The following is a 25,143-nucleotide window of genomic DNA, read 5'->3' on the forward strand; positions in this document are numbered from 1 at the left end:
TGTTTTAGCAATAACACCCTGTGATTTCTTATGTGACCACAGTCAACCTTTGCATCAGATGGGTAAGTCAATCAGAAGATGGTTTGTACAAATTCAAAGTTTTAATGGCTGTTAAATAATAAAAGGAAGGATATTTGCACTATGTACATTTTGTCCACTTACTGTCAGCTGGCCATGCATTTTATTGCACATATAAACAGCGTACAAGTATCCTGAAGACATTTTAGCCATACAAGAACTGCATTTAGAATAAAAAGCCATTTTACAAAATATTAAAGCCATTTGTATCTTACAGTAAACTTCAAGAAAATACTGAAAATAAGTATTAAAAGAAGTATTTTAATTTTGAAAAAAAATCTCTCAGAACAAGAATTACAGAGGATCATGTTGCCATATATACATGTAGAAAAATATTTCAGGATCCTGCATTCTGAATGCCCATCAAGGTGCAGCAACCTAAATTCCCTTTTCTATTAATCAACCTTTGTTGCTTACTTTGAATATGCTCTTTGTTCAAAATGCCTTTCTTTTTTATATCATTATGGTATTTGACAAAACAGGTAATTGTGCAGTACAGGAAAATATTAAAATATATTTTAAGTTAGGTTAAAGTGCACAGTACATTTGACAGGAACTAATTGCTAGCTGCCAACCCAAATGACCATGTTCAGTAACCCCTCCACCTTGCACAGAGCAGAGGGCAGACTTGGCATTGGCTGATGTTAGGTTGTGTTCAATGCACAACACCCTCATGGCGACTTGTCTTTTGTGTTCACTTTCGTATTTGGCTTATGAATTGTGGCTGCTGCTGCTCTAAAAACTTAACATGACTTTTCACAGAGGTGATGATGCAGTCAGCATGCACATGACTTCGAATGATGAATCACTGGGTTATCTGTAGCTGCAGGGTGAATGCACATGCATGTAACTGCCTACAATGGGTTGCGGTGTCTGAATGAAGCTTTAAGTAAATGTCGCAGACCAACACGTGTTGCTTTCCTTGGCTGGCCCTTCTCTAGTTTCGTTTGACTGTGCTCCCTCCCAGGCTGCTCAGCCTTGCAAACACCACCTACTTAACCTTCTTCTAAACCTGCCTTGGCATTGCATGCAGCTGCCCCACCACTTTACTGACTCGTTTCTGCAGTTTCACACCGGAGACCAGGAATCTTGCAGTGTTTTATGAGCTACTTTGAAAGCCACCAATTAAACTACAATAAAATGAGCATGTCTACATCTCAGAATTTCTCTTTTCCTCATTTAAAACTGGCAAGTTATAAGAAATGCTGTTCCTGATGTAGGTCCTAAGTGCCTTATGTAATTCTTGATCACTCAGTTGAAGCTGTCCTTAAAAATCTTTTTGGTTAAACAATAACCTTTTAATCATCTCCACTTTCCTATACTATTTCCTCACTATTTACCTTTGGTGCTAGACTTTCTTTAATTACCCAAGTTACCGTGCAAAATTATACTTCAAGACATGATGCTAACACTTACTAGTTTGTGTTAAAACATGAATGTTTTGTGCATAGCAAAATAAGTCTGAATCCAAAAAATAACTTCACATTTTTATCTTCAAGTTTAATATGTTTTTTTTCCCATCACAGCTATTTACAAATAACTTTGGGGTGCTCTCTTGATTTCAGTCAGTTCATCAGAGCAGGGGACAACAGGGCTGCTGGAATGTAGCAAACTGGATGGAATGCAGAAATATAAATAAGACCAATGTTCCACAAACCAAGGTGTATAATAATGCCTCCCCAGAAAACAATTCTTGTCACAAAGCACCTGTTTTTAACAGTTTTTCTGAGTTATACATATCAGAAAACATGATTACTGAGACCTAGAACTACTGCACACCAAAGAGGATAGAAAATAACTCAATATTTATAATACTAAAATAAAGTGTTTAACCACAAAAAAGCAGTAATAAAATAGTTTCCTAATTTACAATTTGCATCCAAAGGATGAATAACAACTCACTAATAAATAATATTTATATAAATATTTTGTGTGTCGAAAATAGTTTTTTTTAAAAGGCAATGGTCTCAAGAAACTTCTTGAAAAATTTGGTGGTGAAAAACCTGATTGAGTCCCCCTACCCCCACTAAATACACATGAGTTTGGTTTTAATAAAACAAATGTATCTTGCTGCAGAACAGTTGTGCTTGGTGTTTTGGTAATGGCAGTGGGTGAGTGTGGAAGGAATGCAGGAGGCTGTAGAAGGCATTGATGTGCTGCTCAGTTCTTTGTAACCAGCTCCCTCACTGGTCTTAAGATACATACCTGTCACGTCTTAACTTCGGAGGTCAGTTCTGAGAGATAAAAAGTCTTCCCTTACGTCCTCCCTTCAATGCAACTAGAGTTGGGAAACTGACAGGCAGTGAGTGGGAAGCTAGGGGAAGAGGTGCCGAGAACAGAGTTCAGGATCTCTGATGGGAGAGGAGTCTGAACCGACCCAAAGGAGGGGAGTTGGTTTCAGGTGAATAGAGCCTTCGTTACAGTTACGTCTAGTAATGCTTGAACGGTGATGCCCACTTTGACCAGGCCTTTCTCTTCAAGGATGTGATGGGGTAGACATAGTTTTTCCTAAAAGGAAGAAGAACAAAACATCAATGTTTAGATGACCAGAGCATAATCATAAAATCTTGCAACACGATGGGAGTTAAATTGAGCTCTGTCATATGCCTGTCTGGTCACCTCATATTGTGCTCCCTCTATTGCTCTCAACTGACTGCAAAAACCTTTTCCATATTTGCAGAGAAAATGATGACCTTTTCACAAGTGAGGGTTATCCCAGAAAGGCCTCTAGTCACCTTGAAATCTGCAATAGATCTAAACATTTAAAAAACATTTACACTAAATACTTGAGCTACAGAGTCTCAGTTTGAAACCACACACCAAGAACGTATTAGTTTACATTGTTATAAAGCAGAATTGCAAACAGACCCTCACACATTTTAAAGGAACTAAAAACCTCACTTATACAGACCACACATGTTCTTCTGACCATAAAACCTTGATTTTGTATCCTGTGATCTCTGGAATGGAGGCGTGTGGTGGACTAGTATCCTTTCTTCGTGGTTTAAGAACAGCCTTGTAAATAAGTAACTTTAACCACAGCCTTCAATAGCCTCTCTTTCAAGACCCTTTCTTAAAACTGTCAAAGACACAGAGGTCCTGTTACTTTCTTACATTGCATTTTTGCTCTTGGGCAATGTCCAGCACCTATGACTCGAAGAAAACAACACACATCACTTCTTGTGTGCAGAACCTTTCATGCTCAACCAGTTTACAAAAGAACACAAGGGAGTAATTTTACACCTTTGTCATTTGGCTCTGGGAATGAGGGGAATCTCCTTGCAGAGTGTTTCTCCTTGGCTGGGAAAAGACTGCAGTGAGCACCCCCTCCCTCTCAGCTACCCGGAGATGCTGTGGGTATATTCTGCACAGCCCAGGGACCACCGTTTTTAAGGACGGATTAAATAAGACCTGCACTGGGGCCCCAGGTGGTGGGCACAGTATCTAACATGAAGCAGGCGGAGTCTGGACAGTTCTTCCCTTCGTGTGACTCCTGCTTAAGGAACTGGATCTTCCTGCTGCCCCAGTGCAGGACTCCACAAATTACCACAGACAGAGGTGAGTTGTTCCCCTGCCTAAAAACAGCAGTCTTCATACAAATCTCTCAACCATCTTATCACTCCCCACCCCTCCTCCTTCCTCAATTGTGGTAAATTCAGAATATCTCAGACTCTGGCTCTAGGCCTTAAGAAATGGCCGCATGTCAAACAACAGAAGACAACTGGTCCTGTAAAGCACCATTTTAACCATTATTTCATGTGCCTCCCATGTATCAGAATGGGACTAGCTTTTCAATGGCATTAGGTGGGCATGTAAGTTCATGCTGCTTTGCCAACTTGGCATCCAACTTCACCAGGAGAAAGGAGGGAGGTTCTGTCTGCGTGGCGAGTCACGAGCCGTGCACTAGGCCAGGGTGGCTGGTGCTCCTCCTCACGCCCCAGCCAGATGTCAGGGGGCATCCTTTCCTGACCCCTCGGCCACAGGCTTGCGAAACCACCGGAATAACGTAAACATTATTGCTAAGGCTGGTTCCGCGGGGGCAGAAACACGCTGTCTTCATGCTTATGACGCCCACAGCATCCAAGTCATCCAGCTTGGTAGGAAAGTATAAAAGGTCACTAATTACGGTTAAGTTGGTGCAAGGCATTACTTGGGGAAAAAATAAAATCTTCACTTTATACCATAAGCTAAAACCAGTTTAAGATGAATTAAAGAATTAACTGTTAAAAAAACAAAATCCAAATACCTCTCCTAAGAAAATATAGATGAATATTTAGTATTTTCTGTAAAGGGTTGAGGAAAAATTTTCTAAGCCAAAAACGTAATATTAAAGAAATTACAAAGGGAAAGATAGAAACAATTGATTACCTTAAAGTTTAAAGCTTCTGCATGTCAAAAAACCCAAATTAATTAAAAGATAAACAACAAACTGCAAATATTTTTGCATCGAATTACAAAGGATTTTATGATACATAAGCTCCACAAGCCAGAGAAAACAGTAGATCAAAAGTAGGAGAGCACTGGGCAAAGAACACAAATAGAAATTTAAAAACAAGACATTTTGCTTCTTGACCTCAGTGTTTACTTATATTTGGTCCCAAATGTTCCTGATCTAGTAGCAATATTTCCACAGGGCCTAATCTCAGGCTGCAACATGGCTTTATGGGACTAGATGCCCTATCCTGAGTCCTGTTGAGATGTGAACTTAAGGAGTCCATGATGACTGCCCCGGTCCCGCTGACGAGAGGTGGCTCCAGTGGTCCACGGAGGTTGGAAGACAGAGCTCATGGTTGGGAAGGGCTGAGGGCTCTAGGCACTGAGGCCTCCGCCTCCCGCTAGCAGGACTTTGTGGAGAGGTCACCGACTGAGTTAGTTTAGAGAATCTTGTCTCCCAGACCTTTGTTTTTCCAAGCAGCATTTCTGACCTTTCCGGTCTCCTCACTCCTAAATCAGGTGCAGAGGCCAAGATTTTCCCTTCCACTCTTACAGTTGGTGACAGGGTGTAAAGAGCCAACATAAAAAGGTCCTCCGCACAACCTTCCTGGCTTCTCCTTTTACTCAGACCCCCCGAAGAAACCTAGAGAACTGATGGGGACGGAGGGACCAAAGAAGACCGTTCTTTTATCACAGGTCTGTGGTGAAGACTGCTGTGAAGTACTGACTGACAGGGTGAGCAAGGGCAGCCTGCCAGAAATGGGGAGGGCAGCCAGGACAAGAAGGTCACTCTCCATTGCACTAGTCCTGTCACTGCATATCCCCTGTGGGAGAGAAGGGAACCCTGAAGTGAGCTAGAAGCTGGCATCAGAAGGAGCATAAAGCAGAAACTACCCTACATATGTTTTTCTTCTTTTTAAAATATTTTCTCCCATCCTATAAATTTCCCTTTTACTCTGTCAATTGTGTCCCTTCATGCACAGAGTTTTTCATTGATTTAGTATCATTTGTCTATTTTGGCTTTTGTTAGTTGTGATTTTAGTGTCATATCTAGGAAATCATTGCCAACTCTAATATCTTGAAACTTCCTATACTTTCTGTTAAAGTTCCATGGTTTGGAGATTGACATGTAGGTCTTCAGTCCATTTGATTAAATTTTTGAATATGGCATAAGGGTTCAACTTATTCTTTTGCATGTGAATTCCAGTTCTCGCGAACCCTTTGTGAAAGAGACTGTCCTACCCCAAGCGTGTGTTCCTGACCCCCTTGTTGAGGATCATTTCCATGTACATGAGGGGTTATTTCTGGGCTTTCTAGTCTATTTAATTAGTCTATATGTACTTTTATGTACCAGGGCAACACAATTTTGATTACTGTCAGAAATCACTCTATATTTACGCTGACTTTAAAGTTAGAGGATCCTTGAGAATGTGGCAACAGACTGTTCTAGTATAGCCATGAGCTTCTTTTGTTATGTTTCCTTTCAAAGCACAGAATAGTCATGAAGTAGTATCTTGCATAAAAATAATACTTCTGATCCCCTCTGAAGAACTCATGCTTTATGTTGCTTCTCCAATAGTGGCATCAATGAGGTTCACTCACATCCCCTCACCCACCCTTCTTCAGACTCACAGCAAACAGGGCAAAGGAGAACAAGCCATAAAGACTAAATGCTAACTTGGAAAGACTACCAGGGCACCTCCTAAATACCCATCACCAATGCTACAGATCTGCACTGGTTAGTTCTTTATGACAACCCTGTAAGGTAGATATTATATCTCTGTTTTACAGATGAGAAATCTAAGACATAGAGAGTTTAAGTAACTTTGTTACAGCCACACAGTTGGTAGGTACTGGAACTTGGATCTGAGCATATCTCAGTCTTAGAACTTGGGCTTTTCCCGAGACTTCATGCTGCTTCCCATAAATTCCTTGATTAACAAGAGAGTATGTGTCTGTGCCCATGAGGCAGGAAGAGGCCCCAAACCCTTGGAGTCCTATCGAGGCAAGTTCCACAGAATTCAGTGTCAGGTGGGGATCAGAGCACCCTCAATTCAGTAAAAGGTGTTAGCTCTGCCAGTAGCTCAGTTGGCTTCTCACGCAGCGAGGGACAGACACCTGTCCTGGAAGAAAATGCCTGTGACAGCAGCCTCTGCCCAGCTTTCCTCTTTCTATAGTTTCTTATGCTCTCAAACAGCCCCATGCCTACCTCCAGGGCAGCTGCTAGACTGAAATGAAGTCATTTATGTTAGTATGTTATTCATATTGTTCAGACTATTTCTAAAATGTAAATTCCTCCCACTAAATGGATTGAACCTTAAAACAAAACGGTCAGCATTTTTTAACATAAAAGAGCTTCAAGTTCCTGATCTGCCACATGAGCTCGCCAAGGACCAGTTTATTCTAATGCAAAGTGGAGACCATGTCACACTCTTACCTCTTACGGAGTGAGAGGATCTCTTGTCTCTCTCCATTTGATACTCTGCTTTCCAGCCATGCTACCCTTCTAGGCCTTCCTTTCTGAAACACTTCATTCTCCACACCATCTGCCCCTCCTCTCACCTCCCTAACCCACAGCCCCTCCGTCTGACTATTCCTACACATATTTTAGGTCTCAGTGCGAATATCACAGTTCCAAGAAGGCCTCACAGATACCCATTGTCATCAGGGGAGGTCTTCTTTCCACAGGTTTTACAGTATCTTGTACCCAACCTACCACACATCCTTATCATATTCCTTATTTGTTCACTGGATCTATTAGTTAAGGGTCCAAACACTAACAGCCTGCAGGTCAGTCCAGCCCAGAGCCTGCTTTTGTAAATAAAGTTTTATTGGAACACAGCCACACCCATTTATTTACGAATCCTCTATGGCTGCTTTTACACCACAACAGTAATTGAGAAGTCATAACAGAGATGGTATGGTCCACAAAGCCTAACATATTTACTATCTGGCACTTCACAGAAAAAGTTGTCTAGATTGTAAGTTTTTTGAGGACAGGGTCATGTGTCATGGTCACCTTTTTATCCCCAAGGCCTACCACAGAGCCTTGCACAAAGAGTGCTCATTCAGTATTTGAAGCATGAATGAAGGAACACAAGCAGGAACAAAATCACAGTGAAAGCTAAGGAACCGGACCCTGACAGTCTTAAAGAAGAAAAAAAAAGTGCACATTCTATATACTTAACTGATTGTTTATTGTGAACTAATTTTAAAATCTGCAGCCTCCTTTTAAAAACAAAATCTCCTGAAATAAAATTAATTAAAATATTTTTCAACTAATCCAAAATTACTTTCAGGCTCCTGAAGTTTTAATCTGTTGTCCACCTCTTTTACTCTCCAGGTAATATGCCCTTCCTTAGTCTTACGACTTCTGGCCTTGTGACAGGAACCAGCATGGATTTTAGAGAGATAACACTAGGCACCATGTGCTAAATTTAATTTCTTACTCACAAATAAATGGCAGCAGGATTTATCTATCTACTCTCAAGGATGAAATTCCTACTCAGTTATCTTCTGAGTTCTGAAAGCCCCTTTCCATCAGCCCCATTTCATGAATGTCTTTCACTAGAACAGTGAGCCACATAGAACCACAAATCCATAAATAGAACGAATTAATAGAAATTAATTGTCACACATTGTGGAAATCCTGACACTGGAGAGTTGCCACCAATTGGAGAAACTCGAGAAAGAGAACCTTCTATTTCAAATAGATCTATCTATATCAAAAAGAAAATGTAAATGAATAAGTGATTCTTTTTATCAGACACTGGGAGTACTGAAAAACTGTCCTGTTTTTTGAGAGGAAGGAGATTTAGTATGCACACATAAATCACACAACTAACTCCCTGACCACTTCTCAGAGGACAAGTAGGCCAGCCAGGTCTCCCCAGTCACGCTGCAATGGCAGGCAGCACACTAGCGTATGAGCTGATGTGTGGGTGCCTTGGGAAAGAACCATGGAAGGGCTTAATATTCTGGAAAGAAATGAACAGCTTGACAATGGGCAAGACATTCAAAGTGTTGCCAAAAGGACTAAATTAATTGTTCTTCGCCAGTTACCATGCTACTTGATGAGAAAATACCATCCAACAGACCCCGAGAGGAGCAGCACATAAGCACACAGAAACACTAACGACAGGAGTAACCAAAGGGCGTGCAAAGAACACATGCCGGATGCCGGAACTGAGACATGAATGCAGCTGGAGAACGAGCCAAGTCAGCACTGAAAGTTAAATCTGATCGCATCTGACTGTTCTACTCAGTTTTTATTGACAGAATGTTCTTTCACGTGGCCACCAGTAAGTCCCCTCACTTCTTCCCTTTTGGTCTCCATACAGAAGAGAAAAAACCCAGCGGTGATTATTAAAGGGAAGCCCCACTGCACCGCAGAGCCAGCTAGAACCGCTGAGAGCCAATCGGGGCACGCACAGATCACCCCAACAGCGGGCTGACAAAGACCTGGACACGCAAAAGGCATTACTAAGCAACTTCTGGCTCAGGCTGCTTGTGAGACATCATACAAAGGGATTTTATTGTGTTACAGACTGATGAATACAAGATAGCACCCAAGGCAGTTCTGTACATTCTGCAGGTTACTTAATACAACTTGGTTTAATTAATAACTTACACATACTCTGTATTTCACCAATCACCATGAAATCAGGAGGAAAAAGCTCAGTTAACTCAAAATATTATCATGTAAAGAATGTTTCCTGCTAGAATAGCTGATCTGTTTCAGCAACAAAGAATCATTATAAATACACTCTTCTAACTATGTAAGCTTTTCCGTATTCTCAGGTCCTCTGGCCATGTTCAGAAAAATAAAATTATGTTCTGCATAGTGTCTATGGAGACTGTTTGCATCTCAGCAAACTAGAAACTTATCTTGAAGTTAACTCCGTCATCTCTCCAATTTAAGAAATATTACTTGGCAAGCAAATGTAAACTGACCTTAGGGGAGACTGCCTCAACGTTGATGCAGGGCCTTCTCTACTAGAAAAAAACATCTTTTAAAAATATCTCAGCATGTATAAGATTCTAATGGTTTTTTTCTTTTAATTACAAACTGATCACTTTTGCTCCAGAAGTGGACAGTTATTACATAAACCATTAATCTTAAAACTGAAAACTGGAAATCAAAGGTTAAATGGAAATTTCAAGTCATTAGAGAAACTACATTCTTCTAAAATAAGCGCAATCTTATTACTGGCTTCTGCCATAGTGACCCAAGACCCAGGACCAAGAATGTCCCATGACTCATGGCTTTATTTGAAAGCGAATACAGTCAAATCCATCACAATCTGAACCTGCACTTATGATGTGAAGTTGCACAGAAGCAAAACAACCTTTTACGTTATTTAAAAACAGAAACCCCTTCTGGAAAATGCTTTTCTAAGTGCCTCAGAGCAGACCTAACAAGTAGGCTGTAAAAATAAACATAAAGTGGTGTGCAAGTGAAATCCTCCAGGTGGCGCTCTAAGGGCAGTAGGACCCTCCTGCATAGCTTTGCCTCAAGCAGCTTGGCAGAGGGGCTCGCTTGTTCTGGGTGGAAGTGGGCTGCAACCAGCCCTGGGGCTCCTTCACAACTCCTGTTGAAGGAAACGGAGTAATACAACTGAATGGCCAGCAAAGCAGTCATTCTCCAAATGGTACTACTTTTTCAACTTGGTCAATAGTGATACTAAGATTTTTATGGAGCAAATTGAGCCAAAAATGTTGGTTTTCTGTCTCCTCTGCAAGGCAGCCCCTGTACAGCTCAATTGCCCAGTCCTGAATTAGGATTCGACTTAAATACTGATTCAAAGGAAAGATTTCCATGTGCTAATCCCCTCTGCCCCTGTTCTAGAACCTTCTTGCACTCTACCCAGGGCAGTGAAGCTCACTGGGAGACAGAGAAGAGGAACTGCATAGCACTGCTGCGGCACCATGTGAATGAGAGAGCGTGAGTTATAGATACGCTTTACTGCACTGCTTTTCAGTAAGTGAGAGAAATTATTCAACAGGAACTGCATTCTATAAAGTGTGTGCTTTTGTAAAATGTGATTTGTAAAAGTTCAGCTTCAAAACTCGAGAGATTACTAAAGAGATGACAGGGATGGCAGTTTGCAAGGCAAAGGCTCAGATGGAGGAAGGACCCTGGAATGGATCAGGGTGACACAGCGGCGAGTTTGGACACACATGCAGACGTTATGCGGGCAGAGCACTGCAGCGGTAGGTGATATAGATCAGCACTATAAAGAGAATATGGACAAGACAAAAGCTTATAAGGTCCCTGGAGCGGAGGGTAGAAGTTGGTTGTGGGGGTTTCTCCCCGAGTGCCAGCAGAGTGTCAACAGCCTTTCGAATGTGACGAAAATCCAACTGCAGGATGTCATACGGAGAGCAGAGGTCAGCCTATTCCGAGGGCAGCCATTAGAACAGAAAGAGACAGTGCATACGATTAAAAATACACAGAAGAACAGCTCGAAAGAAGCACACATTTTTTATTACTACAAATGGCAAAAATAACCCCTTATTTCAACCAGGTGAAACCCATTCCACCATCAGTTTTTTTTAATCCATCACAAAAGAAAAGTAGCAGATCCAAACGTGGTTTATGCAAACTAGGGAAGGAAATCCTCCACCCACAATCTCGCTATTGAGGAACAGCATGTTCTGCAATTTACACATCACTCTGGCATTCAAATAGTTTTAATATGCAAGTGGTACCACGCGCTCACCAATGGCTTTTCACTTGGGACACTTTGGACTTAAACTTACTAAAGGAGAAAATACAAACTTTCAAGTTTGGTCCTCACCTCTCCTCACCATTCTCTTAATGCGTTTTTCACCCTGGTCTATGAAGACTGAATGAATACAAAGTATCTCTCTCTGAAAGGTAACACATACACCTAATTTATTTCTGTTTTAGGATTACTGATAAACTCTGGGAAATGTAGTTTTAATTATGTCTCTATATGTGTCAAAAAGTACATTAAATTTCATGTTTCTGCAACTACACATAAACCAAAAGTCTAGGGGAGGCAAGATGTGCAGTTAGAATAAAAGTCCATCCCCAAAGACGGTTATTATTAGGTAAATTTCTTCATCACCACCACATACGGGGGCAGGGGCACAGGTCTCCATGTTCTGTCTACTTGGCAGTCACCACATAAGAAGCAGAACTTCTTATTATTGCTTCTTATATTAGCAATAATATGCAAAAATAAGATGTTCAATCTTCTGAGTTGACTTCAGGATGTCTACTACCAGGAAGCAGTTTTCTGATACACCGAATTTCTGAATTAGAAATGACCACATCTTAAAATTAATGGTGTTTATCACTGATATGTCAGTCTGATAGAAAAGTTGTGGTTTTGTGTCTAAATTAAATGAGGATTGAAAATATTTGTGATGTACTTAATAAGTGCAGTTTTATTTCCAAATTAAGCAAAATATTTAAAATATATTTTATGACATACATTGCTATAATACTGCCTTTTATTCTAAACTCATATCTAAGCATATGCAAACCACAGAGCAACTGAAAGATGATTCTAAAATAGACTCTGTCTTGCTTATATCCTCTGAAGTTATCCTGATGCCCTCAGATATATATGAATACAATAATATCAAGTGTGTTGAGTAAAATTAAAAACATTCTACTCTTAAATTTATGAAGATATAGATACTCTTAAGAAAAGACTTTAAGATATCAATAAATCACATATCTACTCAGATTATGCAATCTTTTCCCAATGGATTTGGAGGAATCAAACTACCACTGTTATTTTCTCAAGAATTAAAATAGTTACATATAGGTTGGGTTTCACTGGAAAGAGATGCTGGTCAAGGATTAACAGATGGGGAAACATCTAAGAAAGGAAGTTTTACTGCACTAATTGTGCTTAACCAGTGAAATCCAAGCAAGGCAGACAGACATAAGACAGAAGGCACCCACAAACTGGAATGTGATTTTTACAAAAGTGGTATTTTAATGTTAAAAGCAAATCATTCTATCCCCAGCATATATTTCAAAACATTTTCCATAACTCTATGGAAAATTTCTGGTTGGGTCACCAACAGCTCTAAAGGTGAGTCAGATCATCTTGCCAATTTCAGTGTCCTTATTCAGTAGTACATTATTTCTCATGCAAGTAGCCAACACAGACTATTCTTTGTGTCCTGAAACTAATTTCATGATGCCATAGATTCTGGGCTTAATTCAGATCAAAACCGGTAGGACCTAGACTCAGTTTATGGTGTTTGGTTTAAGTGAAATCATGATGTCTAAAGGAAAAGGAATGGGTCTAAGACTGCCTGGTAGGCAAAAATCTGCCTCCCTATAATTCGTGGAGTAAGGGCTGCTGTGGCCCTCTGAGCCCTGCGGTCTGGTTCTACCCCACATCACACAGCTCCTGGACATCAGAGGAGACCTGGCAGGAAGGCTATGATGGGAACCACAGCTGGAACTGCTGGGGAAACCTGGTACCTTTCTGAATCTTGAGCTTTCCAAATTTCAGTCTTAATGAGAGAGACTTAGAGATTACACATTTTTTTCTTAAAATTAAAATAGGAAAACACTAAAAAGGAAGGAAATTTAGAGACAAAATTTCACCACATATTATAGAGTATTGATAATTACTTTAAGGCATTTGAAAAGAACAGTTAATATACTTAGAGTCCCCAGAGGCAAGTGTAGATGCTAATTACCATTACAGTGAACAGAAATCACAATCACCAGAAGTAAACTGAATTCTCAGAGTCACAACAAGAGTGTGTGACTGAGATTACTATTCAGGATTGGTTCAGGTCCCCCAGATAAAATGGATACAACAATGAAATGTAGACAGATTTGGCAACAGTAGTTTACAGACATTTTGAGTGTAATATAGTCTGAATTCTAAGGAATTTAGAATATATTCAACTTATTTAAATATAATCTTAATTTTTAAGGTCAATATGCTTAAAAGTATTTTTTTAATCTAAAACATCATAGCTCAGGAATGTTGATGGTCATTCTGAAAATTTAAAGCCCTATTTTACAACAGGGAGTGGAGTGAGGTAGGGAAGGGTTTCCAGAATTCTCTCCAAATATATAAGCACTAATACCAATTTAATGGACTTAGAGAGTAACTCTAGGAATCAGTAAGACAATTTATCTAGAATTATAATTTAAAACCTTCTGAGAATGCTGCTTTTAAAATGTTTAATTGTCAGATTAAAGATGGCAGCATGAGAGGTGAGACAGAGAACTCCTCCCAAAACCACATATAATACAAAAATACAGTTAATACAACTACTCCTAAAAGAGCAACAGGAAATAAGGCTGCACCAGACTGCATACACCTAGAGAAAAAAGCAGACCTCACGAAACAGGGTAAAGCACCAAAGCCTTGATCTGGCAGGATCCAAGCCCTTCCCCGACCCCAGCTCACCACATGAGGAAGAGAAACAGATCCGGGAGGGGGTGGAAGCCTAGGACTGCTGAACACCCAGCCCTGGAGACCTGCTTTGGGAGCACAAACCTACATTGCATGGTGCTCTGGTGATTAGTGGGGTTGGAAAGCTAAGACAGGCAGAATAATTGGAGAGACTGAGATTCCAGCCATTTGTGGAGGACAAGCATCCACATCCAGCTGCTCTGGGACAAAGGAAAGGTAGGCGGTCTGAGAGGCTTTGGGGCGGGGATTGCATGGAGCTTCCTGCACAGGAGAAGGGATAGGTGGACAGGGTTGTCTGGGCATGCTATGCCCAGCAGGTTGGGACATTTCAGGAACTTCAGGCGCTCCATCCCCCTGGCTGGCTACTCAGCTTCCCTGTGATATGCAGCATGCTGTGCCTTCCTCCTGGCCTACTGGCACCTGCTTGCAAACCAGCAGTCCCTGCCCTGGTGTCAGGCCAGCCAGAGGGAGGCCCACGTATGGCAGCTACAAATGCAAAGCACAGAGGCTTACACCTGTGTGCTCGGCCCACTGGTTCTGACAGTGGAGAGAGGAATTGCAGCCAGGAGGCAGGAAACAGCTTTTTCCTCCCCCCAGGCACCAGCGCCGCTTCCCTCTGACCTGCAACATCACTCGACGGGCTAAGCAGTTCCACAGACTAGAGCTTCTGGGCACTAGGGAGTGCCACATACAAATATGAAACATCAAAGGAACCAGGTTCAGACCGAAATCTCACAAACACCAGAAAAAGGCTCAAATGAAACTGAACTCACCAATCTTCCTGAAAGAGAGTTCAAAATAAAAATCATAAACCTGCTCATGGAGGTACAGAAAAATATTCAAGAACACAGGGACGAATTTAGGATGGAGATTCAATCATTAAGAAATTCCATATCTGAAATGAAACATACAATGGAGGGATTTAAAAGCAGATTAGATGTCGTAGAAGAGACGGTAAATGGAATAGAAATTAGAGAAGAGGAATACAAAGAAGCTGAAGAACAGAGAGAAAAAAGGATCTCTAAGAATGAAAGAATATTAAGAGAACTTTGTGACCAATCCAAATAGAACAATATTCACATTATAGGGTTACCATAAGAAGAAGAAGAGAGAAAAAGGAATGAAAGTGTCTTTGAGGGTGTAATTGCTGAAAACTTCCCAGGAGACAGTCTCTCAGGCCATGGAGGTGCACAGATCTCCCAACACAAGGGACCTAAGGAAGACAACACCAAGACATATAATAATTAAAATGGCAAAGATCCCCACAAACACAAGGAGGCTTCAGAACATGATCCTAAATCACCAATGAATCAATGACCAAAAAAAACAGAGATCAAGCAATACATGGAGACAAATGACAACAATAATACAATACCACAAAATCCGTGGGAAACAGTGAAGGCCATGCTAAGAGGGAAGTATATTGCAATACAGGCCTACCTCAGGAAAGAAAAACAATCCCACATGAATGGTCTAAACTCACAATTAACAAAATAAGAAAAAGAAGAACAAAGGAGGCCCAAAGTCAGTAGAAGCAGGGACAAAATAAAGATTAGAGCAGAAATAAATAAAATCAAGAAGTATAAAACAATAGAAAGAATCAGTGAAAGAAAGGAGCTGGTTCTTCAAGAAAATAAACGAAATGGATAAACCCCTAGCCAGACTTACCAAGAAAAAAAAAAAAAAAGAGTCTACACACATAAACAGAACCAGAAATGGAAAGGAAAAATCACTACAGACAAAACAGAAATACAAAGAATTATGAGAGAATACTATTAAAATTATATGCTAACAAACTGGATAACCTAGAAGAAATGGACAACTTTCTAGAAAAATACAACCTTCCAAGGCTGAAGCAAAAAGAAACAGAAAATCTGAACAGACCAATTACCAGCAACAAAATTAAAATGGTAATCAAAAACTACCTAAAAACAAAACTCCTGGACCAGATGGCTTCATCACTGAATTTTATCAATCATTTAGTGAAGAACTAATACCCATTCTCCTTAAAGTTTTCCACAAAGCAGAAGAGGGAATACTTCCAAACTCATTCTATGAGGCCATAACCACTCGAATACCAAAACTGGGTAAAGACACCACAAAGAAAGAAAATTACAGACCAATATCCCTGATGAACATAGATGCAAAAATACTCAATATAGTATTAACAAACCATACTCAAAAATATATCAAAAAGATCATCCTTCATGATCAAGTAGGATTTATGCCAGATATGCAAGAATAGGACAATATTAGAAAAAATCCATCAACATCATCCACCACATCAACAAAAGGAAGGACAAAAACTACATGATCATCTCCATAGATGCCAAAGAAGCATTTGACAAAATTCAACATCCATTCATGATAAAAACTCTCAGCAAAATAGGTATAGAGGGCAAGTACCTCAACATAATAAAGGCCATATATGATAAACCCACAGCCAACATCATACTGAACAGCAAGAAGCTGAAAGCTTTTGCTTTAAGATCGGGAACAAGACAAGGATGCCCACTCACCCCACTGTTATTCAACATAGTACTGGAGGTCCTAGCCACGGCAATCAGAGAACACAAAGAAATAAAAGGCATCCAGATTGGCAAGGAAGAAGTTAAACTGTCACTGTTTGCAGATGACATGATATTGTACACAAAAAACCCTAAAGAATCCACTCCCAAACTACTAGATCTAATATCTGAATTCAACAAAGTTGCAGGATACAAAATTAATACACAGAAATCTGTTGCATTCCTATACACTAATGATGAACTAGCAGAGGGAGAAATCAGAAAAACAATTCCATTCACGATTGCATCAAAAAGAATAAAATACCTAGGAATAAACCTAACCAAAGAAGTGAAAGACCTATCCTCTGAAAACTACAAGATACGCATGAGAGAAATTAATGAAGATACCAATAAATGGAAGCACATACCATGCTCATAGATAGGAAGAATTAATATTGTTAAAATGGCCATCCTGCCTAAAGCAATCTACAGATTCAATGTAATCCCTATCAAAATACCAACAGCATCCTTCAATGAACTGGAGAAAATCGTTCTAAAATTCATATGTAACCACAAAAGACCCTGAATAGCCAAAGCAATCTTGAGAAGGAAGAATAAAGCTGGGAGGATTATACTCACCGACTTCAAGCTCTACTACAAAGCCACAGTAATCAAGACAATTTGGTACTGGCACAAGAACCCCATAAAGCAATGGAACAGACTAGAGAGCCCAGATATAAACCCAACCATATATGGTCAATTAATATATGAAAAAGGAGCTATAGACATACAATGGGGAAATGACAGCCTCTTCAACAGCTGGTGTTGGCAAAACTTGACTGCTACATGCAAGAGAATGAAACTGGATTATTGTTTAACCACATACACAAAAGTAAACTCAAAATGGATTAAAGACTTGAAGGTAAGTCATGAAACCATAAAACTTTTAGAAGAAAACATAGGCAAAAATCTCCTGAGCATAAACATGAGCAACTTCTTCCTTAACATATCTCCTCAAGGTGAGGAAACAAAAGCAAAAATGAACACATGGGACTACATCAAACTAAAAGCTTCTGTACTTCAAAGGACACCATCAGTAGAACAAAAAGGTATCATACAGTATGGTAGAATATATTTGTAAATGACATATCCAACAAGGGGTTAACATCCAAAATATATAAAGAACTCACACGCCTCAACACTCCAAAAGCAAATAACCCAATTAAAAAATGGATGGAGGATACGAAGAGACAATTCTCCAAAGAAGATATTCAGATGGCCAACAGACACATGAAAAGATGCTCCACATCACTAATCATCAGGGAAATGCAAATTAAAACCACAATGAGACATCACCTCACACCAATAAGGATGGCCAGCATTGAAAAGACTAAGAACAATAAATGCTGGCGAGGATGCGGAGAAAGGGGAACCCTCCTACACTGCTGGTGGGAATGTAAGCTAGTTCAACTGCTGTGGAAAGCAATATGGAGGTTCCTCAAAAAAATAAAAATAGAAATACCATTTGACCCAGGAATCCCACTCCTTGGAATTTACCTAAAGAATACAAGTTCTCAGATTCAAAAAGACATATGCACCCCTATGTTTATTGCAGCACTATTTACAATAGCCAAGATATGGAAGCAACCTAAGTGTCTATCAGTAGATGAATGGATGAAGAAGAGGTGGTACATATACACAATGGAATACTATTCAGCCATTACAAAGAAACAAATCCTACCATTTGCAACAACATGGATGGAGCTGGAGGACATTATGCTCAGTGAAATAAGCCAGGCGGAGAAAGACAAATGCCAAATGATTTCCCTCATGTGTGGAGTATAACAACAAAGCAAAACTGAAGGAACAAAACAGCAGCAGACTCACAGACTCCAAGAAGGGACTAGTTGTGACCAAAAAGGAGGGGCGGGGGTGGTGGGTGGAGAGGGAGAGAGAAGGGGATTGTGGGGTGTCATGATTGGTGCACACGGTGTGTTGTGGGGTCATGGTAGACAAATAGTGACTCTGTGTCACCTTGCTGCACGGATGGACAGTGGCTGCAATGGGGTGTGGGGTGTCTCGATAGTTGGGTGAGTGTAGTAGCCACATTGTTTTTCTTGTGAAGCCTTCATAAGAGTGTATATCAATGATACCTTAATAAAAAAACATAAAATAAAAAAGACTAAAATAATAAAATTTTTTTAAAAAGTTTATTGTCAATCATGCATATAGGGAAGAACCCCACATCACATGGTCTATGTGCATCACAGCATTGGCCAAAAGTGATTCTGCCACCAGAAGTTACTATTATTTTACAATAGTAATAAAGTCATTACTATTATTTTCAAATACATCTCATTATAAAAGACAACAAGATGCAAATATGAGAGATACTGAAGGGAAGACTCAGCCATATGTCTACTTACATCAACACAGTTATTGTTAGAATCTGCATGTGCTTTAGGACTTTATTTTTAACTTATTTGGCTGATGCAGAAGCTAAGGGACACCCTACAGTTCTGCAAGGACCCCTGGCTCTGTGCTGCCCAGGCAGGCAGGCAGGCAGGCAGGGGCTCTGGTGTCTGCCACTCGGAGTTGCTGCCTTTAATCCTCTGCTCTATCTCCTCTCTGGGGACAATAATGGCTATGAAGGGCTGGGCAACTAGAAAGTAAAGTGCATCTAGTCTAAGTTCCCACCTCTTCTAAAGAGGACAAATCTGTTAAATTAAAGACCTTTTTACATAGAGAGGTCTAAGCCAAGGCTACTTATGCAAACTTGAAAATCACCTCAACTCTTAAAAATAATTCTTAAAAATAGCCTAAGTGGTATATTTCTTACTAAGCATACTTAAGTGGAACATTGGCAAAAAAGGTCATGTATTCCCTATAATTCAATTTTCTCAGGAATTATGAGCTGCGTAGTGCAAGGGGCACTAGGTTATGGGCATAATTTAGAAATATGGTAAACTTTTCTCTGCATATTTATGGTAACTTAATTTCCTTTTCCTTCCTTTAAAAAGAAATTATAATTACCAATCTTTACTCACAAGACTTGGTTCAGGACATTTCCATTTCATTTTGTATCACCATAAGCCATCAGAGTTTAGAAAATCACATGGGATTTTTCTAATAAAGACATGAATAATTAATTCATCATCTGAAACTCGGTATGATAGTTTTGATTCACACATGGGAAATTTTATTAGAAAGGTTATGTGTATAAGAATTTTCACAAATATTTGAAGTGAAGAAGGTGTATGCAATATTAAAATGCACACACACCATACAGACACAGAGGTTCACACACAGAAGACCCTTGGAATGATCACAAAGACATTCAGTTCACTGTACTTTTTAAAAAGATGATACTTTTAAAAACTAATCTGTAAGCTTCTTACTGATACAGTTCTGACTCAAAGATGCTTTAATAATTCTCTCCTTGGCCTCAAACAAGATTACAAGACACCACTAACCCCTCACTTTTGAACCTCACCAAGATAAAAAATAGGGAGAGAAGTACATAGGAAAAGAAATAAAAAGGAAGGATGGAGGGAAGAAAAGGAAGGAGAGAGGGAGGGAGAAAAAGTCCTTTAATTCCACTAACTCCTATCACTGAGCAGAATGACATTGAAATGTAATTCCTCCACATACTCAAAAACAGTATCTCATAATAGAGTTTGTAGTTACTTTATCCCCAGAATGTTAGACAGAAGAAAATTATGAGAAGTATCATTTCTGTCCACTTCTGTTTATCACAGTGATGATAAACTTCTCAACTTACCCCCAGATTCTCAGTGGATTGGCCTTTGTCTCCCTAAGGAATCATTTTATGTTGCTAATAGCAAAGTCTTTAAAAGCCCTGAATAAGCTGCCTAGCTGAGGCTGAGGCTTCCCATGGGGAAAAGAAAAAGTAGCAAACTATAGTTGGTCTAGCTACAGGGAACTGCCAGTTGCACCCACAGGGGACTAAAGAGGGAAATGTAAATGCAAACAGTCAACAAACTATAAAGCAACATACAGCATTGTTATTATTAACAGTAATATTAAGGATAATAATAACAATAATTATAATGTTTTCAATGCTGATTATTTTTACCCACAGACCCAAAATGCAACTACATGGAATGAAATCCAGAAAGGAGTAATCAACTACAGGTCTGCTTTGTGTAAAAGCTTTGGAGAAGGAAAACCACCAGCTCCAAAATGCTACCCTAAGGAACCCAACAAAAGGGCCCCTGAAGCCTTAGCAATTTCTGCTCTTGGAGTAGAAAATCAAATTGACTAAATGTTTTTTTTTCAAGCTTGGAATTACACATTTATTTCAAAACCTTAAAGAAATTATATTCCCTTTTCCCTCAATATTGACCATACTGCTTTAAGCCATTTTAATTTCACTGCAATAAAGCAATTCAAAGCTTTATATAACTTACTCAATATTATTCCTCAAGAAAAATTGAGATAAAAAAGGTGAATAAAGCTGAACATCTATTCAGTAAATTCAAACATGTTTATTAAATAAAATCTTTACGGAAACAAGGTTACTGGGACTAAGTTTGGCGTTACCTCCGGTACTCCTAATTTCCGGCATGCTTCCAAAAAGTTTTCCACATTTCTTCTGCATTTGGCCATGCTAAGTTTGGGCTATAAATGTAAACATGCAGAAATAATGAATTATTATAAGAGAAATAGCTTTAAAAACATTGAATTTTAAACTTTCTGAATGGTACAAGTAACAACCTTTACTAGAAAAAATACATAAGCAAAGAGAAGGCAATAAAAAAATCCAGAAATACCTCTCTAGAAATAAGAGCTATTAATATTTTGAATTACATTCTTTCAGACATTGTATGTAAAGATATACATACACATATGTATATACATATGTATGTGTACACATGCAAATTTCTGCATATATCTATGCATGTATAAACATACACATGTATATGCATATATATACAAGTTTTCTGCATATGAAAGTGTGTGTATGTACATAGAATTTTTATGGAGTCACCCTCTTCCATAACCTGCTTTAGTTCATCTAACAGTACACCATAAGCACCACCTTTTCCCATCAGCAAATATATTCCTATATGAAGGGTAAAATTCAGTGCATCACTAGTCTCCTTCCCATCAAACCAATGGGTTTAATTAGGAAGCGGCGATATCAAGGTAAACAGCACAGAAAATAATGAAATGTTCAGGATTAACCAAGAGCCTCTCCCAAGTGAGCTGACTGGTTAAAGACGAACTCTAAGGTGTAGGATGAATAACAGGTACATCCAATTCACACACTTTTAATTTTTACATGGTGGATTTAAAAGCTTTACTCCTGAATTTTAATATTCCACTATTAGCTTCCTTTACAAAAAAAAAAAAAGCAAGAAGCAGGACCCCAGCAATCCAGGCACAGGAGCAGTATCTTACAAAGACTGGCCTGACTCTGTTAATAGTCAGTGACAGTGATGTGACTCACTTTGTCCTATAGGGGCCCACACCAGTCACCCAAAAAATCTAAATTCACACACTGTTTTTTTAAAAAGGGGACTCCCTCTATCTCTCTCCTTACCCAAAAAAGGAAAAAAGAAAGCCTGTGGATATGGAACAATTTAGAAGACTAAATGAACATTCTCCATCTTGGCTAGAGAGGAAACAGTGCCCCCAACATGTGGCCTACAAAGACGGGCAAGAAGCTGCCTGCATGTTTTGTCCACCCCCTGGCGCCTCTTAGGACAAGACCACCACATTAAGCCTCATGTAAAAAAAAGGAACAGACATTGGCAATGGGACATGGGGATGACAGAAGAGCAGGTCCTGGCCCAGCATACAGGGGCCTTTCACCACACCGAGACCCTAGCATTTGTCTCTGCTCCTCCAGGGCCATTATCACCCTTAACCCACTATCACTGAAGGGACTGGGGTCTGTTCTGAAACTCCAGGGATACACAACACCAATCAAAATAATTAGCTCAGCCCAGGAAAGTCAATGAAAAGTATGTTTCAAGCTACATAAAGAAAATTTCCCATCTTGGAAGATAAAGAGGGCTCCCTCTAAGACTGCTGCCTAATTTCAGTCAGAACAGCACTTGCTACAATGGTGAGAGGTTCAACCTCACCACTGGTGAATGAGTCAAAAATCACACCAATTATACCACTTGGGATGCCAATGTTTAGTTTACTAAACTGTGAAAGATTGAAGAAACCCATCTTTCTTAGGAATAGTCTCAGCATACTGTCAATGACAGTGTTCTGTTTTACACTGTATTCCTTCAGCTTGGCATAAAAAATGGACAATATTAGTTTCATGAAGAAAACTGAGAATGCACAGTACTGACAATCACAGCTAGAAAAGAGACACCTTCTTCCACTGCCAATGGTGCAGATCTGGTCATATTTACTGAGTGTTTGCCACATGTCAGATACTCTCTTGGTGCTAAGCATACACCTGTGGGACCATAAGGCACAATCCTCATGGTCACTTAGCTCTAATCTAGTTGGAAACATTAACAAGATAAAGGAAATTATCTTATAGTGTGGTCTAGGCCTTAGTGTGGTGATGTGGCTGTAAGGAGAAAAAAGCCAGGGACAAATCTAACTCGGTCCTAAGGGGCAGTAGCCTGCCTCCTGTAGACACTGAAGTCATGGAACAATGGGAGCTAGCAGAGCAGCAAGGGGAGGAGATCTGAGGCAGGGGTGGGGGCAGCCTTCTGGTTCAGGGAAAGCTGCCTGTGCAAACTCTGCCATGGAGACAGAAAGCAGGCTCTGAGGCCACAGCATGGCCTGGTCACAGGAGGCTTCAAGATGCTCACTGAAGAATTTTCGACGAGTGGACATCTGGAAACAGCCTTCACTTCTAAAAAGGAAAAACTGCAATACAGTAACAGCTAAAATATATTACAGTTATTAAAATGAATAGTTATGAATAATTTTAATGACTGGGGGGAAATGCTTAGGTTTTAATACATTTTAAAAACTCCTACATACAGCTGGCCCTTGAACAACACAGGTTTGAAGTGCACAGGTCCACTTACCTGCAGATTTTTCTTAATAAATGGAGGAAAAGTGCTGTAAATGTATTTTGTCTTCCTTACGATTTTCTTAACAACATTTTCTTTTCTCTAGCTTACTTTATTGTAAGAATACAATATATAATACATATTCAAAATATGTGTGAATAGCCTGTTCATGTTATTGGTAAGGCTTCCAATAGATAGTAGGCTATTAGAAGTTAAGTCTTCGGGGAGTCAAAGGTCCTATGTGAATTTTCAACCACACCTAACTCTGCATTGTTCAGGAGTCAACTGCAGTATATATGAGAAGCTCACAATTCAAAATAACTTAAATGCAGAAAGAATGCTTGTAGTGAGACAGGGACCATAAATATAGTCAGAGTGGCGTGAGGGCCTCCGGAGGGGGCAGGGCAGGATATTTGCAGCCAGAGCAATGTAACTACATGCAAGGAAACCCCCCTGCTAAAACTCTATGTTAAACATTGAGCTCTAGAATCATTCTTCAGTGAAATCCGTTAATGTTCCCCAGATAAAGAAGAGTAGCACATGTTTTATTATGCTAACCGTTTATGATCATTTGTAAGGTTCACTTTAGCACACTAAAAGGCCCAGGCCTATGTGCTGTTTTTCCTCCTTCAGATCTGATGAGGTGATTTTCTTTGCAAACTGGGCAACTAATTTAGCAAGTAAGCCCAGGCATAAACAACACAGTAAAAGGCAGGAAGGATTCCACCTTAAAGATAAAATTGCATTTTAATACCTAAGAAGTTAAGACGTTAGAAATTTTTAACTCACTCTTTAGCAAACAATACCTCAGCCCACCCTGGGGGCTAAGCAGGTGGCCTTGTTTCCTGTGCCCTCAGACCAAGATGCTGGTATCCAAGAGAGAAATCATCAGAGGAAGTTGCTTGTGTTAAGTTAATTCTAAATATTCAGAGAGCACTTAACAAGTTCACACTCCTAAGTTTTTTCATGTTCTCGAAAAATCCTCAGCTGCCTATAAAACCCCTAGACAATGCACCACTACAGACTCTCTTGTCCCCTCCTGGCGTGAGCCAGGAGCTCTGTCCTCTCACTGCATCTCTAAATAAAAGCCTGCACCTTGCTCTCCTACCTTGACTGTTGGTGAAGCTCATTCTTTGGCTCCGCAAACAAGAACCCCGGCATCAGTGGTATAGAAGTAAAAATATTAACAGTGGTTGTCTTTGGATGGTGAGATAAAATGACGACTTATTTTTCTTCTGTTTCTATTTTCTCTTTTTCACCAGTCAGGCATTATTTCCCTTTTTTTTTTTTTCTTAACTTAAAAAGTTTTATTTAAAAAAACAAAAAAAAAAGGTTGACAGCTGAAAGATTTCTAGAATGTAGCATTTTTCTTGAGAAATTAATAAATATACAAATGTGTATAGATACATGATTCACAGTGTCCTATTACACCTTGTAAAGTGATAATTGTATATTCAAATTGGACGATAAGGAGTCATAGTTTCTTTCTTATTATTTGAGGAGAATTACTAATTGAGAATTTGGCCCATGGCTCAGACAACTTTACAGATTGAGCCTCATTTTTAAAAAATACTGGGAATATTTGTATTAGAATTTACTGCCCAAACTAAGGCAGCCAAAGGCAGATTTGAAAGTGAAGACACATTAATTTTTTTTTCTCCTGTTTTCTGAGGCAAAAAAGGAGTA

General features: G+C 39.6%; 1 protein-coding gene across 3 annotated transcripts in view; it reads right to left on the minus strand.

The window, feature by feature from the left end:
- Positions 1-350: 350 nt before the first annotated feature.
- LRCH1 (leucine rich repeats and calponin homology domain containing 1) overlaps positions 351-25,143 on the minus strand; it is a 184,115-nt gene continuing 159,322 nt past the window's right edge. The window contains exons 18-19 of one of the 3 annotated variants that reach the window (XM_036889680.2): positions 21,008-21,085; positions 351-2,586 (exon numbers count right to left, since the gene is read on the minus strand). In XM_036889680.2, the coding sequence (XP_036745575.2) occupies positions 2,476-2,586; positions 21,008-21,085 (189 nt within the window). In that variant the 3' untranslated portion in view covers positions 351-2,475. Of the gene's footprint in view, positions 2,587-7,050; positions 10,909-21,007; positions 21,086-25,143 lie in introns of those variants that run through there. The other 2 variants (XM_036889677.2, XM_036889679.2) reach the window with 2 other exon arrangements.

This window comes from Manis pentadactyla, chromosome 17 (genome assembly GCF_030020395.1).
Source record: "Manis pentadactyla isolate mManPen7 chromosome 17, mManPen7.hap1, whole genome shotgun sequence".
NCBI classification, from domain to species: domain Eukaryota; kingdom Metazoa; phylum Chordata; class Mammalia; order Pholidota; family Manidae; genus Manis; species Manis pentadactyla.